At 42.8% G+C, this 18,727-nt stretch overlaps 2 protein-coding genes across 14 annotated transcripts in view; one reads left to right on the top strand and one right to left on the bottom strand.

Moving 5' to 3' along the window:
- Window positions 1–1,594: 1,594 nt before the first annotated feature.
- On the bottom strand, window positions 1,595–13,764 carry DPY30 (dpy-30 histone methyltransferase complex regulatory subunit). 7 transcript variants are annotated; one of them, XM_053302679.1, is made up of 8 exons: window positions 13,629–13,762; window positions 9,696–9,792; window positions 6,822–6,906; window positions 5,550–5,621; window positions 4,546–4,610; window positions 4,396–4,443; window positions 3,520–3,662; window positions 1,595–2,312 (listed from the first exon to the last, which is right to left on the bottom strand). In XM_053302679.1, exons 5-8 carry the CDS (start codon window positions 4,579–4,581, stop codon window positions 2,240–2,242), a joined length of 300 nt encoding a protein of 99 aa, XP_053158654.1. In that variant the 5' UTR covers window positions 4,582–4,610; window positions 5,550–5,621; window positions 6,822–6,906; window positions 9,696–9,792; window positions 13,629–13,762; the 3' UTR covers window positions 1,595–2,239. The 7 variants fall into 7 exon arrangements, with proteins under 7 accessions (XP_053158654.1, XP_053158679.1, XP_053158636.1 ...); XM_053302704.1 differs by having other exon boundaries at window positions 5,536–5,621; XM_053302661.1 differs by lacking the exon at window positions 6,822–6,906.
- Window positions 9,397–18,727, top strand: part of SPAST (spastin) — a 58,115-nt gene continuing 48,784 nt past the window's right edge. For 2 of the 7 annotated variants that reach the window (XM_053302616.1, XM_053302626.1), the window contains exon 1: window positions 13,819–14,365. In XM_053302616.1, coding sequence (XP_053158591.1) covers window positions 13,969–14,365 — 397 coding nt within the window. In that variant the 5' untranslated portion in view covers window positions 13,819–13,968. Of the gene's footprint in view, window positions 9,455–13,818; window positions 14,366–14,481; window positions 14,629–18,727 lie in introns of those variants that run through there. The other 5 variants (XM_053302599.1, XM_053302608.1, XM_053302633.1 and 2 more) reach the window with 4 other exon arrangements.

Raw genomic sequence — 18,727 nt, forward strand, 5'->3', positions numbered from 1 at the left:
ATTTTTGTTCCAGTGTGTTACTGTAACTAGGAACAGAGAGAGAAAATTCAGAATGGCTTTTCCTTCTGAAAATTAAGGGTGGTTTCTGCTTGTTAAATAAATTGTCTCGTATGCCTTTTGATCTCTAAAAAGCACTTAAAATAGGCAAATTTACTCAAATGTAATACATCATCAACTGAATACTTTTGTCAGTGGTCATTCTTAGGTCCCCGGTCCCCCCCCCCCCCGCCCATTACAAAATATCACATTTAATTGCAAAGTTGCAAAGGAACCACTTGACTAAGCTGGCCCCAAATGTCACATTTAACAATGCATTTTGATGAAGTCATTTCAGTTATATCAGAGTAATGTAGTACTTATTGAACTAGGAAATTAAATTGCTGCTAGTTAGTATCAGGGCACAAACCTCCTAAAATCCTTAGAACAGCTTATTCCTATTGCAGTCTAGGCAATGTATGCCAGTTTGCATGGATTACTGCCCCTTGCCTAAATGCCTTGCAAGCACAGGGTCTATTTTACTTCAACAGTACTTGTGCCGAGTTTCATATGTAACAGATTCACATATCGCTTTGGTGCAGTCTTTATTCCTCACAATAAACCTGTGAAATGTATTTATTTATATCTCACCTTTCCCTCCGAGGAGCTGAGTGGTATACATGGTTATCTTTATTCTTACAACAACCCTGTGAGGTAGGTTAGGCTGAGAGATACATGATTGGCCCAGAGACACCCAGTGAGTTTCATGGTTGAATGGGGATTCGAACTCAGGTCTTCCCGGTCCTAGTCCAACATTCTAACCACTACGCTATGCTGGCTTATTCGTGTTTTACTGATAATTATTCCTGTTTTACTGAGCTTAAAGCAGACCAGACTAGATCACAGTGATTCAAGTTATTGTTTGTACCTAACCACAATGTGGTGTGATGATAAAATGGGGATTGCAGCAGCTGGGCGATTAATAGGGCCTCTGCATTTTGGTTTTCATGCTTTGGTCCTAGGGAAAACATCGACAAAAATCCTCAAATAATGAATTACTCTATATAGTCAGCAACAACTAAGAATATATCTGCTCAATGTTCTTATGCTTATACAAATTTTGAAACATGTATTTTTGTGTGTGTAAAGAAACTTTGTGTAAGAAACAAACTATGGTTTCAGATTTAAGATCAGCTAAATGCATGTTTGCACAGAAGTAAATTCGCCAAGTTCAAGTAAACTTGCTTCCATAACTAGGTATACACAATTGCAACCTTAGATTTATTATAATATTGATCTCACTTCCAACTCATGAAGCTGCCTTAAACTGATCCACTGTTGTCTTCACGACCACCTGTAAAAGTCTTTTCTGAACCAACTACCTGAAATTATTTTAGAAGTGAAGATACCAGTCATTGAATCTTGAATCTACCTGCACACAAAACATGTGCTTTACTACCGAGTTATGACGACTCCTGAGGAGTTATTAGGGCTTGAGAAGAGAGGGGTATGATCAATCCATATAAACCAGCAATGCTTGTGCACTTCTCAGTTAACTGAAGAGCTTTTATTGAAACCATCTTAATCTCATTCAGGTCAATAAAATGAAATTGCAAAATCCAAGTACATTAGTTTAATGAGTTTTGTGGGGCATTGCCATAGACACAAAGTAGCAACATTTTCAAATGCACAGTGTTTTTTGTTTCTTTTTAATCCCAATACATTCTCAGGAATGTAGACCATAACATATCAGTGACAACTGTAGTAAGTTACCTGCAACATAAGGCTGCAGATTTTAAAACAATGTGTTCTGGTAGATAATTCTATTCCATGGGCTATTTCCCCTAAAACAAAACTGTAACCAGTGAGGCAACATGTATGTTTTCATCACTAGACAAGAGCCTTGCTTCATGTAGACAGAACATACTGGATAGCATATTAGGCAAACATATTCTTGACTTTTCAGTAGTTTGTGACTACTGCCACAGGTTTAATACACTAAGGAGAAGTATCATATTAGAATTAAACTGTTCATCAAACTGTGATGCTTTAAGACTTTATTCTGAAGGCCTTTTTTGCTTAAAAGTTAGTTTAAAACAAGTGAACAAATAAAATGTAAGGTACTTTATTAAATAATTCAAGAAAATACTAAAGAGTTGGTGTGTAAAGTAGATTTTTGGTTTTGTAGGATTTATACATCAAACAATGATTCATGATTATTTAGCATATATGCTGATAGTCAAATGATCCTCTTCAGACGGAATTAATTTCGGTCCTCAAACTGTGCCTTATTTTTTAACAGATATGCTGCTAGGAATTCAATAGGATTTGGTGGTCTGAAAATAAAAAAAGGTGAAAAATAATTTCTTACATAGCTATCAACTGAAGAGATCTTTCAACTTCTATGTGTCTAAATTTTGAAAATTTGACTGAAATAATTTCAGGACTTGAACCTTAAGTATGTACTAGTTATAAAATATGAAAGAAGTACTCAAGCGTTGTTAGAGATCACCAGGTATTCTATTTTAATCTGTTAAGGTAAGCCTGTACAAATAGACAACTACCTGACTTTGTATCTGGAGCATGCACTATTCAATTCAGTGCTTCAGATGCCCCCCGCTGCCCTGATTTGGATCCAGATATTCAATATGTAAACTAGAAGCTCTCTTCAGCACAAAGGAATGGTAAGGAGAATGAAATGTCCACTGTGAAATGTTTTTCCTAATGACAATGTCAAATCACACTGCATTTTTTCTTGCCATAGGTCAGTCTCGATCTCCACCCCAGTTATGAACTGCTCATTTTAACTTTTCCCCAATTCTAGCTTTGCTAACTCTAGAATTATAGCGAACTATCATCTATGCTATGCTATCTATAGTACCCATCACATTAAGGCTGACCAATACAGCCAGCCTATTTGCTTTCAGTTTGGAGGCAAAATGATACAGAATTAGGTGCTTGGAAAATATTTCAAGATCTTCAAGTTTCAATACACACAGTTTCACAAACAGCACATAAAGTTGCAAGCTATATCCGGCCCATATCACCACTGTTCCTCTAAGGCATGTGCATGTGTGTGCGCTCACAAGTTTTCTGATGTCCGCTCAGTTAATTTTAGATCCCACTCAGGTTGAATTAGGAAGGCCCCACTCTGAATGCATGTGCACACACAGTACTTACTTTGATACTGCTGCCCAGAACAAAACTCATTCCACACAGAGGGACCACTGCATATCACCTCCACTTTAACTGCAACTGCAGGCTTGCACAAATAATTTATCTGCTATCCAGAACAATTTCCTATCCACAGAAAATGAGTATGTCAGGCAGAAGCATATTCTCCTTGATATACTAATTTTCAATATGTTTGTAAGGTGGCGAATACAAATATGTTCGTATGGTGGAGAAGGTTTGAAGTGGTACAGTCCAGACACAGATTTGACTCCTCATTGGCAGTTTTTATAGATCTTATTCTCACAATGTCTGTGTGCAGAAGTCATGTTGATCATAGAATGAAATTATGAAAGATAGGTAAGACTTTACCTCTCTTTTGCAAGCACTGCAAGTCCTTGTAGTAAGATAGGCACAACTGTTTGATCCAGATAGGCACGTGTAGGTAATGACTGAAGATCCACCTTCTGCTTTGATGTTTTTTCTGCACTAGCCTTCTCATTTTCTACTATCCGCTGAAAAATTTAAATACATATTGTATGAAAATAGGAATGCAATGTTTTAGGTAAAAATGTGCACATTTCTGAATTAAAGTGTCCAAAAAGTTACCAAGTATTTGTGCATTTTACTTTTAGTCCACTGAGTGAAATCAGTATGTTTTATTCCAAAAGTCATGCAGAACCGCAAGATAATTTCAAGTAATATTTACTGGATAAATATGAAGTGTATATGCTCTCTTGAACTGTTTTATAACTGACTGTAGCCTCAGAAAGAGCAGTCCCTCACACTGCCATTTCTTGGCCTAATTTTACAGATGTATAGCAAATATTTCAAGATACACTTTTAAGTTACCTGCGTAATGAGCTCAGTTACTTTATATCCAAAAAGTACGTCACCCAAAATATTCATTACAGTAACGTTTATATACTCATATTGATTCCTTGTGGGCAAAGTCACTGTACAACAATCTTCATAAGGCCAGATCCCAACAGAGTAGGCCCCTTTTCCGCCCCTCCACCATATAAACCTTTTTAGTACTTAAAAAAATATTTTTTCATAGAAAAAATTAAGAGACTAATTTACACAGAGAAGTCAAACTACCATAATTCATGATCAACTAACAACCCTCCTTACTAACTTCATTTAGTTTCATGATCCAACAGCTTAGGCAGATAACAGTCATTAGCAGAATGCCAAAACAAGGCTTATTTCAACTGAGTAATTGAAACTAAAGAAAGTCATAGTTACCTCTACATTTTCTGTAAGACCATATTCTGCATGAGGATTTTCCGGAACCTATAACACACCACACAATTATAAGACAAAAAATAATGAATAATTTCTCTTTTAAAACCAAGAGAACTAATTTCTCTTTTAATTTTTTCCCCTTCTCATTACCTGTGGCTGCCCCTCCATAATCTGTTCTGTGTCCATGACTTGATAGGTAGGTTACCAAATAGAAACTAGACATGGAGAAATAGAAGATTGCTGATTACATTGTTGGAGATGAACTTCCAGTGCATCTATTTATTATTTCTTATTTATTCTTATTCTTATTTATTTATTATTTATTAAGTATTTATTATTTCTCTGTGTAAACCACCCTGAGCCAGTTTTGGAAGGGCAGTATAGAAATAGAATTCATCATCATCATTGACCTTTTGCACCAACTGTCCTAATGTCCACTAGGGGCATTGGGAGTAGAGACAGTGAGTCAGGGTCTCCCTATCTGTCCCTACTCTATGACCCCTGAACTGACTCTGAAGCACTTCCTGTGCTGAGTCACAATCCTTCCTTTCCTCCTAGAGAGGAGATGGAAACACCTCTCTCTCTCTCCCCCCAAACCTATCCATTATGTAGTCCTTTAGATTAGAGATAGGTCTTTCCTATCTATGTGTATTTAACCAATAAATATTTAGTCATACAAGGATCTCCCTGTGTTTTCTCTAAATAGCTGCAATATCCAAACCATCCTCTGCTACCTACTTTTTAACTGGAGTGTGTGCTCATTCCTTAGTGCTCTGCCGTTTTACCTATTGTGGGTAAAAATCAACAACCTCTAACATACATAAATTACATTTAAAACACAGGTATGTCAGGTATGTCTTCTGCCATGGGTCCAAATTTCCTGTCAAAGATCTTTGTCAATGACACTTCCTCACACAAAAACTTGAATGAGTGAACAGAACATATTCCTTACAAACAAAATCAGGTGGTTTAACTAGAATTTGCCCTTGCTGCATGAAGCTTCTGTTTTTAGAATTTTTTATTATATTTTAAGTTGTTTTAATTATGTTAATGTTTTAATGGTTTTTATATTATGCACCACCCAGGAATCTTTTTGTATAGGGCAGCATACAAATGTACTAAATAAATAATAAAGATTACCTGAAAGACATTACCTGAAAGAGGCAGAAGATCGGGGTGAGGTGGAGGAACTGGGAACACCCACACCAAATGTTTTCAAAGGTTATCTGGAAAAAACACAACACATTGCATTTGTATGTGAACTATAAATGTTACCACAAAAGAGGGTTCTTAAAAAATGTTTTAGTAGGATTCATTTGTTTGTTTATTGAAGTGCTAGAATGAAATAGTGATACTAGAGCTGAGAGACTAAGAAAAAAAGCTAGTTTTGTGAAGAGTGGCTGCTACATAAGGCCTGCTTAATACTAATGCTAAACCATAGTTTAAACATTACGTGAAGAAGCCTGAAAAAACTGCAAGCTCACATGTCCCCGTGCCATCCTCCTGCATGAGAAAAAGAGTGAACATCTTTGCTTTTACTTTGAGAACAAACTGCACTCCCCTAAATTCCTATGTAATGTGCAGCCAGTTTGTTCTTAAACTGAAAAATAAAAGCTTTTACTTGCCTTCCATCTTATTTATTCATTTGTTGTTTCTCTATGTAAACCACTTTGGAAACATGTGTTGAAAAGCGGTATATAAATATTTGTTGTTGTTGTTCTCTCGCATGTGAGAAGAGGGCAAGGAGAACCACAACTCCCTTAGTCTCATCACTAAACACAGCACTAAACTGTGGTTTAGCATGGGGCTGCACAACTTCAGGACTGCAACTCCCATTTCCCTGACCATTGGCCACTGTCGCTGGGGATGAAGGGAGTTGGAGTCCAACAACAGCTGGAGGGCCAAAGTAGTGCAGCCCTGGTTTAGCGTTACGTTTTAACTGAGCCAAAGCAGGTAAGGTTTTCAGCAGTAAGTTATGTAGGGCTCATTCTCAATTCCTGTAAGGAGTCAGTCTTGACCCATATGTACTCAGAAGCAAGTCCCACTGGCTTTATGGGACTTTCTTCTTAGTTACTGACACTATGCTTAGAACTGCAGCCCAAGGAAGGTGGGGGAAGGTTCAAATGAATCCTCTCTCCTCAAGCCCATTCTCAGATAACTTAAAATCAGCCCTAATACCAAGAACACGATCAGGTTACATGTGATACCGGACCGTAACACATGGAGTACTGCCATTACAGTAGCCATCTTTTGTGTGTAACTGTGCAAGCTGTCAAGCATATTCAAACAGACTGGCAGCTGTTCTGTGATTTAACCTGCTTTACTACTGCCAAAGATGAACAATGGAGACTTGTTTGCATTGTTAGATATTGTTTTGAGCTCCAGGCTGAGCACAAGCTAGGTAGCTAGGTTACAAGGATCTCTACTTTTTATGATGATGATGATGATGATGATTATTCCCCCTTTTCTGTAGGTATGATGGTCTGGGAGGATGCGTCACATATGGAGCCACTGTGATAAATAAGCAAGATTGTTTTAATAATTGAAGGGCTGCCTCACTACATGAACATTTATCCTGAAATATCAATCCTCATTGTTAGCTTTCAATTCAGAAGTGTTGAAAAGTGGATCAGTTTCAGTTTGTGGCTCCTGAGAACATGCACAAGCTACTTGGAACTGAGCATCCTACCACCTGATTTCTTAACTCTTGTTCTACATGGTTTGTGTCATCAAGCGGGGAGATTGTTGGAAAAGGACTGGTTGTGATCATAAATGCTTCTCTGAGGGAAGTAGGATGCCTCCTTGTTTAAAGGAAGCAATTATTAGACCTCTTTTTAAGAACCTTACACTTGATCCCTCAGTTAGGCAATTATAGGCCTGTCTCCAATTTCCCATGGTTAGCCAAGGTGATTGAGAAGGTGGTGGCCTATCAACTACAGGAAGTCTTGCACGAAACAGATGATCTAGACCCATTTCAAACTGGATTTGGGGCAGGTTATGGGGTGGAGACTGCCTTGGCCAGATGGATGATCTCCAAAGGGAAGTGACAGAGGGAATGTGACTCTGTTGGGTCCTTTTGGATCTCTCAGCAGCTTTCGATATCATTGACCATGGTATCTTTCTGGTTCGCTTGAAGGGACTCTGTGTAGGGGACAGGGATGTGCACGGAACCGGCGGGGGTGGGTGGGTGGTTGGCATTAAGGGCGGGCGGGATGTACTTCCCCACCACCGTTTCCCCTGCCGGCGTGCGATTCCCTAAAAGCCTGTTGGGGCGGCAGCATATCTCCCTGCCAACCCATTCCGACGTTTACCGGATGTAACCGGAAGTACTAGCTGCGACTGCGCTCATCATGTGCATGCACCTGACATGCACGAGTGCAACGTGCGCAGTCACAGCTAGTACTTCTGGTTACATCCAGTAAACATCAGAATGGGGTGGCAGGGAGGTACGCTGCCGCCCTGACGGGCTTTTAGGGAATAGTGTGCCAGCAGGGGAAACGCGGCGGCAGGGGTGTATGTGCATCCTCCCTCACCCTTAAAGCCACACCCCACCCACCATTGAACCTTCGACCCAGCCAGTGTTCAAACCGATTCGGAGGCCCGTAAAATGAACCGGTTCATGCACATCCCTTGTAGGGGACACTGCTTTGCAGTGATTCTGCTCATATCTTGGGCAAATTTCAGAAGGTGTCACTTGGAGACTGTTGCTGTACAAAGCGAGAGCTTTTGTATGGTGTCCCTCATGGCTCCATCTAGTCTCCAATGCTAACATCTACATGAAACTGCTGAGAGAGATCGTCGGAGGATTTGGTGCAGGGTGTTATCAGTATGCTGATGACACCCAAATCTATTTCTCCATGTCAGCTTGCTCAAGCAATGGCATAAGTTCTCTAAATGCCTGCCTCAAGGCAGTAATGGGCTGGTTGAGGGATAACAAACTGAGACTGAATCCAAACAAGACAGAGGTGCTCATTGCAGTAAGCCGCAGTTCCAGAAATGGGATAGATCTGCTGGTTCTGGATGGGGTTACACTCCCCCATAAAGAAAAGATTCTCAGTTTGGGACTACTTCTGGATCCAACCCTCTCTCTGATACCTTAGGTGGAGGTGGTGGCCAGGAGTGCTTTCTATCAGCTTTGACTGATTCGCCAACTGTGGCCTTTCCTGGAAAGGTTTACTCATGCTGGTAAACTCCAATTTTGACTAATGCAATGCACTCTACATGGGGCTGCCTTTGGATGTATTCCAGAAACTGCAATTGTTGCAGAATGCAACCCTGCCACCTATTAAGATCTTCAGGGTAGGTTCATCTGAGGGTGCTGCCCTGACAACTCAAAGGCAAGCTTCCTCTGTAGCCTTTTCCCAGGGCTGTAGAATGCACTTCCTGCTGAGATTAGAGCAGCTCCATCCCTGTTGACTTTTAGGAAACAACTAAAGACACATCTCTTCAGTCAAGCTTTTTAGCTATCTGATAGTTTTTATGAGTATTTTAATTTTATTTTTTAAATATGTTTTAATTCTTAAATTTTGTTTGTCTGTTCTATTGTTGTAACCTAGAGACTTCAGCAGTGGGTAGTATACAAATATAATAAATAAACAAATAAATAATCAATCAATCTTCTCTTATGCCTCCCATAGCTGCTGGATTTCTTCAACATTCAATAATTATTGGCATAAGAGCATCCTCTCTATTAGGTAGGCAATCTCTAAAAGGTTATCTCAAGGACATATACTGCTAACTCTGTCCTTAAATAGCATCAGTTGGATTTCTTTATAAGCTTTGGGGGGGGGGGTGTCTCAGACCTAAACCTGAAAGAGTTCTGTGCAACAGAAACCTTCCTCCAACAGTCTTAACGTTCGTTTTCCCCACAAGCGAGATCTTGATACACTTCTGTGGTTCTGGCATGGTCAGAGCCTCAATTTACTGCAGATTTGTGGCACTGGGTCCTGAAATTAGTGATCTGGAGAACACTAGAAGGATCGTGCTGTTACTAGCCATACTAGCCCCTCAGAACATATGCAAGACGTCTTTCGTGGGACAATTAACATTCAGAATGTTGGTAATAAGCTTCCGTTACAAAGACTGGCATGTAGCAGCGGGTACCTCTCCCCCCTCCCGCCCGCCCAGGGACATAGAGCAGCCGATGAGATGGGGGGCGATCGTCAGGGGAAGAAGCGTTGAAAATAAGAGCACAGGGACATTAAAGAACAATCAGAACCCGCAGGGCAAGCGGCGTGTGGGGGAACCTAAGGAAGGAAAAACACACACATACACAGAACACACACACAGAAAATCCTTACCCTCCTTCTTCACGTTTCAGAATTGGCGTCCTGAGTCCCTCCTCCTTGGCTCTTGCTCACTACGTCACCGTACACGCGCCTATCTCCCTGCCCCCAGCTGATTGGAGAAAAAGAGAAGGAGGAGGGACTCTCAGCACAGGGGGCTAAACGGAACAGGCGGAGGGAGGGGGAGTCATCAGAGGAGGGGGCGGAGAGGCAGGGCCTTGAAATTAAGCCGCCACAGAAGCTTCCATGAACAGTTGGAACCCAGAGGAGGAGGAGGAGGAGGAGGAGGAGGGTGGGGTAAAGCGGGAAGCAGGACGTGCTTGCAATGCAAGCCTTGCATCCCCCTTGCTTTTGCCTTCACTCTGCTTCCCACTTCTGACTGTTGCTGTCCGCTTCCCTGGGTTTCTTTTCAAAGGCCCGCCTCCTTCCACTCCCATCGCCTGTTCTGTTTATCCCAGTGTGTTGCTCAGAAGTGTTGCTAGGTACTTAGAATACCCAAGACCTGGTCCCATGGGACTTGGCTCAGGCCCACAGCCTCTCCCCCATCCTTTAATAATTAACCATTTTCGTACTGTCTAAAGCACACTCTTCCATATTTTGAAGCCATTAATCACCAGGACATCCTTGTTATAGCTGGTCCATTCGGCCTACAGTACTTGCTTTATTTTCAAATTTCCCTCCCTTTTGCAATCACTTATTGCAGTGACCACATGAAATTCGGGAGGTGGGGGGTTTACTGTGTATTTGTATCTCACCCTTTGGGCTTCTTCTTCTTCTTCTTCTTTTTTTGTTACTTTATGGTGGCTTTGCAGCCACAAAATTATTGTTTTTAATTATTTTGGTGGGGGGATAAACAGTACTTTTGGAGGAGGCTACTACCCACCTCCTACTCCTGGGCTGTTTCCATCACCTCCACTAAGCCCAGCAACTGTGTTGTTGCTGGTCACAAAAGAGACCAGCAGCTAGGGAGGAGAGCTGGTCTTGTGGTAGCCTAGCAAGCATGACTTGTCCCCTTAGCTAAGCAGGGTCCACCCTGGTTGCATAAGAATGGGAGACTACATGTAAGCACTATAAGAAATTACCCTTAGGGGATGGAGCCGCTCTGGGAAGAGCAGAAGGTTCCAAGTTCCCTCCCTAGCAGCTCCAAGATGGGACTGGGAGAGACTCCTGCCAGTAACCTTGGAGAAGCCGCTGCCAGTGTGAGTAGACAAAATACTGAGCTAGATGGACCAGTGGTCAGACTCAGTATATGGCAGCTACCTGTGTTCCTAGAAGAGCCATCTACCACCTCCTCCACTGTCCCCAACCAAGTAGTTGGAAAGCCCATTCTGTTAGTAAGTGTTACTTGGTACAGACTGGCCTGCAGGATGGATTGTGTCATCCTTTTAACAATAGATTTAATTACCTTTCCTTGGCAGCATAATTTTGATAGGTACAGATTATAGTGGGTGAGAGGAGATACAATGGAATGTCTTGCACTGTTTCTTCCACATGCTTCTAATCACTATTATTTATTTATTTATTTATTTGATTTTTATACCGCCCTTCCAAAATGGCTCAGGGCGGTTTACAATTTATGAATTTACTATTCATGATGTGAAGATGAACAGGCATCCTAGGAATTAGGTTACAGACATATAACTTGCCACCTAATCCAATGGCAAGCGTTAAGAACTCTTTAGCCAATTCAGATCAAATGCTTAGGCATGCCTAACTATTTAGGACTGCATCCTAAATTTCCTGTAGGTTTGATAGATTACTTTATATCCTGCATGCCATCTTCCAACTGTCCAAAATTATACTGAGAAGATGGTGGTATTATTTGCTGTGATTATGCTACTTAAAAGAAGACATTTGAGAACTTAACAGGCTTTCTAGGTAACACTTGGTTTAAATAGGAGGTCCTGCATTCCAAAATTTAATTTTTCTTGTACAGCAACACAGATGTCTCTTAATGCCATGTTTGATATTCAGAGAACACAATCAACACTAATTATTTCAGAAACCCTTGGTTTCTGATATGACACCCAAACATTTACTACTGTACATAAATTTTGAGGCATTTGTTGAAGCTTGCTTCAAACAGTTGTTATAGCAACAAATCATAGTAAAGGAAATGCTCTTCCAAAAACATATCTCACAAGTAACAGCTGAAGTTTTCCTAATATAAAGGCTACCATGTTTCTCTTTTACTTGTGTTTTCTACCTTACAAGGGGCCTGTGTGCTTCAACTGGTGCTGAGGATTGAAAAGAATAACTTTGGGGTAATGTGAATCCATCCAAGACTAGATTTACCTCAACACTTGGATGAATTTTTGAACACCAAAGTATCTGCAGATCACCCCAAGTCTGCTGGTACCTCCCACTTGCCCACTGGCACTATGATTATCCAGTCGTAAATATCATGATGTTTTCAGCTTTTTTGGAAATTGATATAAGATTTATTCAAGATGCCCTGGGTGCAACTTCAGATTGTATCTAGTGCTTAGCGCATGGAACTGTTGAACGCCTCTGTCTTAGACTGTTATAAACTGCAGCATTTCAGGGCTGTTTTACCTTGTTCAGCCACCTAGAGTGAGGACTGGGCTGGGTCGGGTGGGGCACTTCAGCAAGAAAATGATGGATATAAAGCAGCTAGCTACGCTGCACATTTCAGAGCTCTGCGGGGCATTGACGGGAGGACTGGGCAGGCGGATGGGTGGGTGACAGTTATGTGCTTGCTTCAGCTCAGTTCAGCATGGCCAGCCAGTGGGTGGCGGGCGGGCTGTGGGCTTGCAAAACTTTGCAGAGACAGATGTTTACTTCGGAATGGCTCCTGCAGCTGGCCCCCACAACTTTATGCCCTAGGCAGTTGCCTAAGGCTGCCTCATGGACAGGCTGGCCTTGCAGCCACCCCCTCACCTTTTGCTTTACTAAATATCCAGGCTGATTAAGAGTTGCGGAGAACCTGAAAGCTTGCTTAAGATTGGGCCAATTTGGATGATATGGTCCCTGGCACATACTATCAGGAAAGGAATGCACTGAGTTGTGACGTCTTTCTCAGATGTTCTAATGCCCTTCCTGCCACGTCCCTTTATCATGTGCGTGTGTGCGCACATGAGGGAGCTGTTCATCCGAAGAACTGCCCCCATCCCATGCGATAAAGGGATGCGCTAGGACCGCGTCTGGAAGTCCCCTTCAGACATCTCTACAGGTGTTCTCTCAGCATGGCCCATTCCTAATCACGCAAGGACTGTGCTGTCCAAACTGGCCCACTGTGTGTGGTTTAAGGGTATTGCTTGACTGTGGCTTTTGCATTTTTTCTAATGGACAAACACCCTACTTAATGATATTTTGTTCTTTTAATCCTAAACATGGTACTAAATATTAAGCTAGTAAAGTGCATGGGATTATAACTTTATGTATACCGCCTTGAGCCACCTTTGGAAGGGGGTATATAAATTAAAACAATAGTATAAAAATAAATAAAATTACGATTTGTGGCATAAACCTCACAACTTCTACTAAATGGGCTTAGATCCACTTTTTAAAGTAATGATTCTCTTATGTTTAGCAAGGGGAGAGGAACTTCTTTCCCTATTTAACCCCAGTACAGCATCCTTCCAGTAGCTGTTGCTTGTGTGTACCTTGTGTTTCTTTTTAGACTATGAGCCCTTTTACGGCAAAGAACCATTTTCTTATTTTTATGTCTTTTGGTATGTTAAGAACTTTTTTGTTGGTGAAATCTTATATATAAATATTAATAATGCTAATAATTCTGTGAAACTACATACGCCTGTTAAGCAGCTTCCCCTTTATAAGCCTGAGAAAAGAATAAAACCCAACTCCCATTACGCAAAGCGCTTCCCACTGACTACATTGCCCAGCATGCATCGCTTCCACACAAAGAGCGTAGAGTCTACAGGACAGAAAAAAAGACTAGCGTTGCTTCTTGCGTTTTAGGCCTACCTGACACCTCCGTTAATTGTGTGAAGAGAAGCAATGCATAATGGGATTGGTAGTCTTCAGGCTGCCTCGGCTGCCTCTTCCGATCGCCTGTTGTGTTGGTCTCGCCCCCTATTGTCGCTTCACGCCTTGGCGCAGGCGCCTGTTAACAATAGTCCTGACAGCCTGCGGAAGGTCATTACGTTGCTTCGTATTCAGGAAGCAGCACAGCGAAGATTTACTCGGTCGCCCGAGCGTGTGTTTGCGGGGCTGAACGAAAGGGGCGTAGCCTCTCTCTGCCATGGCAGGGCCTCGCGGGCGGTTGTTGTCAGTCTCTGGCAGCGGGTTATGGCGACGGCGGTGAATGAATTCTCCGGGCGGGAGAGGGAAAAAGAAGGGCTTAGCCGGCTCCAGCTCCCCGCCCCGGGCTGCCGGGGCCTCGCCTTCGCCCTCGTCCGGGCCGGCTCCCTCCCTCCAGCCGGCGGCGGTGGCGGCAGCGGCTTCTCCTCACAAGCGGAATCTCTATTACTTCTCCTACCCGCTCTTCGCCGTCTTCGCGCTGCTTCGCTTCCTGGCCTTCCAGCTCGGGCTGCTCTTCGCCTGCCTGTGCGAGCGACTCTCCCGCGGCGGGGCGCTCATGGCAGCGGCCAAAGGCACCAGCAGGGCCGGGACTGGGGATGCTCCCGACACCGTGCGAGCCTGTCACAAGCGCGCCTTCGAGTGCATCTCCATGGCGCTGCGCATCGACGAAGACGAGACGGGTGAGCGCCTCGGGAGGCTGGGAGCGAACCGGCTGGGCCGGCAGAGAAGGAAGATGGTGGGCGGGAGGGGATGGCGGGTTAGCGCGAAAGGAGCAGTGAGGGGCGAAGGTGCCTTGCCGTGGGCGGTGTAAGGAAGCAGGATTCCCGGCTTCAGGGACTTTCTCCCTGCTGTTGGCCGGATCACAGTGTGGGTCTTGTGTAGCCCTAGCTAGCTCTCATTAAACATCCCTCTTTTGCACGCCATCTGCTGAATTGGAGTGAAGGTGAAAGTCCCTGTTACTAGTACCTTACCCCTGTCCTATCACTTGATGCGGATGCATCGCTTCTTAACTAGCTGCATTTATCTACCCCCCCTCCCCGACCCACTCCCATCTCTCTATTCATCATCTAGGTTGCTAAAGAGCCGCTCTCTCTAATCTAACCCCTGCTAACTTGGCAAACCCCTTGGTTAACCCCTGCTAATTTGGCAAAGAGGCACCTTTTAAAGTGGTGTTTCTCTTTATTGATCAGGGGGAGATTAATTGGCCCTATCCACCCCCAGCACAGTACCTCCAGTGACTGTTGCTGGTGTCTATCTTACGTTTCTTATTAGATTGTGAGCCCTTTGGGGACAGGGACCCATCTTATTTATTTATTTATTATTTCTCTGTGTAAACCGCCCTGAGCCATTTTTGGAAGGGTGATATGGAAATCAAACAAATACTTGTCAGCGTCTAATTGGAACTTGTGTATGTGTTGTGAGTGGCGACGACAATCAACACATAATTGCTATTATATGGAATTGTTGTTTACATTTTATATCTTGCTCTTCCTCCAAGGTACTGCATACCTGTGTAAAATAAACTGCCCTGAGCCATTTTTGGAAGGGCGGTATAGAAATAAAATAAATAAATAAATAAATAAATATGCCCACTGAAAGAGGAAAGGAATACAGTATTCATATGTGTGTAGAAGGTATTGACATGAAGGGCTTGTGGGTGGAGTCTGTTTTGAAGGAGGATTTCCTGTGAATCTGAAAGACACTTACCCTGTTTCCCCGAAAGTAAGACCTACCCCGAAAGTAAGACCTAGCAGTAATTTCTGATGTACCGCTAATTGCCCTAGTGCATTTTTTTGGACTAAAATTAATATAAGACACTGTCTTATTTTCGGGGAAACACGGTAGTGCTACCCAATCCCTACTATTACCCTCTTTGTTCTCTGGGTTCAGCTTATACTTCTGGGTAGTTGCTCCTCTCTCTTTGCCCCCAATATACACCCAGTTTAATGTTCTCCTGTGTTCTTATTTTGGTGGCTACCAATACCGAGGCAGAAAACTTGTATTTTGTACAGTGGTGGCCTATGGAGGCAAGCTATCCAGAATGGCTGCTTTATTACCTTAGAATATTTATTTATTTATTTATTCAGTTTCTATATTGCTCTTCCAAAAATGGCTCAGGGCTTAAATAGTGTGGCATGGCTCAGAATAGTGTGGCAACTTAACTGGGAGTTGTTAGTCCTGAGAGACGATATGAGGCAAGTCCAGATGTAGAAGTACAAGCTGTGACTTGTTGCCTGCAATCATCAAGTAAGCAATTTGAAGTAACTGCTGACAGTAAAACTTTGAGCAAGAGAGAAGCCATTGATAAAAGTTCTTGAAAGCGATTTAGTATGTAAAGCCTTGAATAACTAGTAGAACTTGCAAAAAATGTTAGCTGTTGGAAGTCTTATCCATTAATAGCTGAAGGACCAGTGCAATGTATAATCTTACTGATCGTAGTATCTTTGCATTTCTTTGCATCTCCTTATTCAGTTGTATAGAAGTACTAGTGAAAAATAGCATTTCTAAGGCAGCAATCCTAAGCATACTTACTGAGGAAATAAATTGGATATGAAGTTTCCATATTTGAATATAAACTACTAGTCAGAAATGTCAGATACATCTCTGCTGTATAAGTAAGCACAGTCATGGAATAACAGAAGTGCTTGCTTCTTGTGATAGTTGTGTTGAACAAAGAACATAAGGAGAGCCCTGCTGGATCACACCAAAAGGCTGTGGTGTTCAGCATCCTATTTCCCACAGGAAAAAACAAGGCTTTCCCCATCATTACCACCACCATCACTATGTTCACGCTGCTTTTCAACACAAACGTTCTTAAAGTGGTTTGCATAGATATGCAATCTTCTCATAATGAGAAGATGGTTCCCTGTCCCCAAAGGGCTTGCAGTCTAAGTAAAGTAGACCTCACCAGCAGACATTTGAGGGATATGCTGGCGTTGAATAGGGCCAGTTGCTCTCCCTTTGCTTAATATAAAGAAAAACATCAGTGTGAAAAGTGTCTCTTTGCCCAGTTAGCTGGTCATGAAGACCAAAGGAAGAAGTATTAAAACACATTTCATCTCAATTTTGCAGCAAATTCAGAGATTTGGAACTAGGCGAATGAGTCCCAGCAAGACAGAATTGGGTAAACCTAGTATCTCAGTTGTGTTCCAAGTCTGAAGGTGCTTCTCCCAAATATGAGTAATCTCCCTGCATCCTCTGGAACAGTGTTCTTCATTGTAAAGTGCAGAGGCCAGTAGTGGTCCCCATCAACCCTAAGTGTGGCTCCCTGACTAATTGTTTATTGGGCCTGTGTGAAGCCTCAGCCAAAGCTGAATACTCTGCACAGTCTCATTGGCACCATGTAGAGACTGATGCAACCATGAGAAGCCAGTGTGGTGTAGTGGTTAGAGTGCTGGACTAGGACCGGGGAGACCAGAGTTCAAATCCCCATTCAGCCACGATACTTGCTGGGTGACCCTGGGCCAGTCACTTGTCTCTCAGCCTAACCTACTTCACAGGGTTGTGAAGAGAAACCAAAGTATGTAGTACACTGCTCTGGGCTCCTTGGAGGAAGAGCGGGATATAAAATGTATAAATAAATAAATAAATTCCCACTGTGCAGTGCTGTGTCCAGCACTGGGCGGGGGCTCCTTGAGCCCCTGAACCATTTCAGAAGGTGTGCACAGAGTGCTGGGAAGTGTAGGCCTTCCCAGTGCTTTCCTCTTAGAATTCTAGACAGGGCTCCATCGCTCTTAAAGGGCCCTCCCAGCATTTTAATAACCCACACAGTACTGTGGAGAGGTCAGCACAGCCAGAAATGGCTCTTATTGAAGGCTTTGTGCCAAAGTAGCCCCTACTTGAAAAATAGTGAAGATGCCTACTCTGAGACATCAGGGCTGTGCCATAATTCGGTATAAGATGTTGGGTGTTATGCAGTTGTACTAGATAAACTTTTTTTCTTGGGAAGAATCAATAAATGTAGTTTGCTCTGCCTAAGATTTGACTGATTGCTTGGAAGGAATTACTTTGCATTTTGGCTGCAGGCTCTGGATGTATTTTTCTCTCCTTGTAGCTTGTGGTTTAGTTGAGTACTTGAACTATCTGATGTTTATAGGAATGTGTAGTGAATTTGATCACAGGTCGTGGAATGTGATGACCTGGGTTTTACCTTGATCTGAGGGACTCTGATGTGTGGATGAACTAGTTTGTTTGTATGGAGTTGTATTGGGTGGCTTTTTGGTCCCTTACAGCTTTTATTTGTGATCCAACTAACTGGTTAATGCCTTTTCTGAGTTTGAAATTAAACTACTGACTCTTTTTCACCTTTTTAACCCCGACTCACATGTTTCAGATTTAATTATTCTATCTAGATACTTTTATAATTACTTTATATAAAATAACACTGAAATGTGAAGATAGTTGGAGTGATGCAATGCAGTGTTCCCTCTAACAGGGATTCCCAGATGTTGTTGATTACAACTCGCAGAATCCCCAGCTGTGAAGGCTTTTGCTTGGGGATTCTGGGAGTTGGACGTGGAGCCAGCTGAATGGCGGCCTGGTTTCGGCCCCTTCTAGCATTGTCCCGTGCACATGATGTCACACACATGGGGTGTGGCTCGGGCTCTGGAAGAGCCCTGAGAGAACTCCCTACGCCTGGGCTCTGGAGAGCCCTGAGCGAGCTCTCTCCTGTCCTTTACAGGCAGTGTTTGCTGCCTGGTAGCCTTTTATTTTATTTTCTCTTTCTCCAGCGAGGGAGAGAAAGGGTAATAGATGTCAGGCAGCAAGTGCTGCCTGAAATGACACAGGAGAGCTCTCTTGGGCTCTCTGGAGCTTGAGGCCACGCCCCCTTTGTGTGTGACATCTCACGCCCCCCCCCATGGGCTTCGGCACCCTTTCCATTGGCGGCCGGGGTTCTTTGAACCCGTTTGCACAATGGTGGCTCCGCCCCTCCTGGGAGTTGTAGTCAACAACATCTGGGAATCCGTATTAGAGGGAACACTGATGCAATGGCAAATCGTGTAGAGTCAGATTATGGAAATCCTTGGTTAAAATACCACCTT

This window comes from Hemicordylus capensis, chromosome 1 (assembly GCF_027244095.1).
Source record: "Hemicordylus capensis ecotype Gifberg chromosome 1, rHemCap1.1.pri, whole genome shotgun sequence".
Classification (NCBI taxonomy): Eukaryota; Metazoa; Chordata; class Lepidosauria; order Squamata; family Cordylidae; genus Hemicordylus; species Hemicordylus capensis.

Coding starts and splice junctions, on each gene's coding strand:
- DPY30 (XM_053302688.1), bottom strand. CDS start 4,581: ATGGACACAGAACAGATTATGGAGGGGCAGCCACAG. Junction 4,444..4,545: donor TTATGGAGGGGCAGCCACAG/GTAATGAGAAGG, acceptor GGTGTGTTATAG/GTTCCGGAAAATCCTCATGC. Junction 3,663..4,395: donor GTCTTACAGAAAATGTAGAG/GTAACTATGACT, acceptor TAAATTTTTCAG/CGGATAGTAGAAAATGAGAA.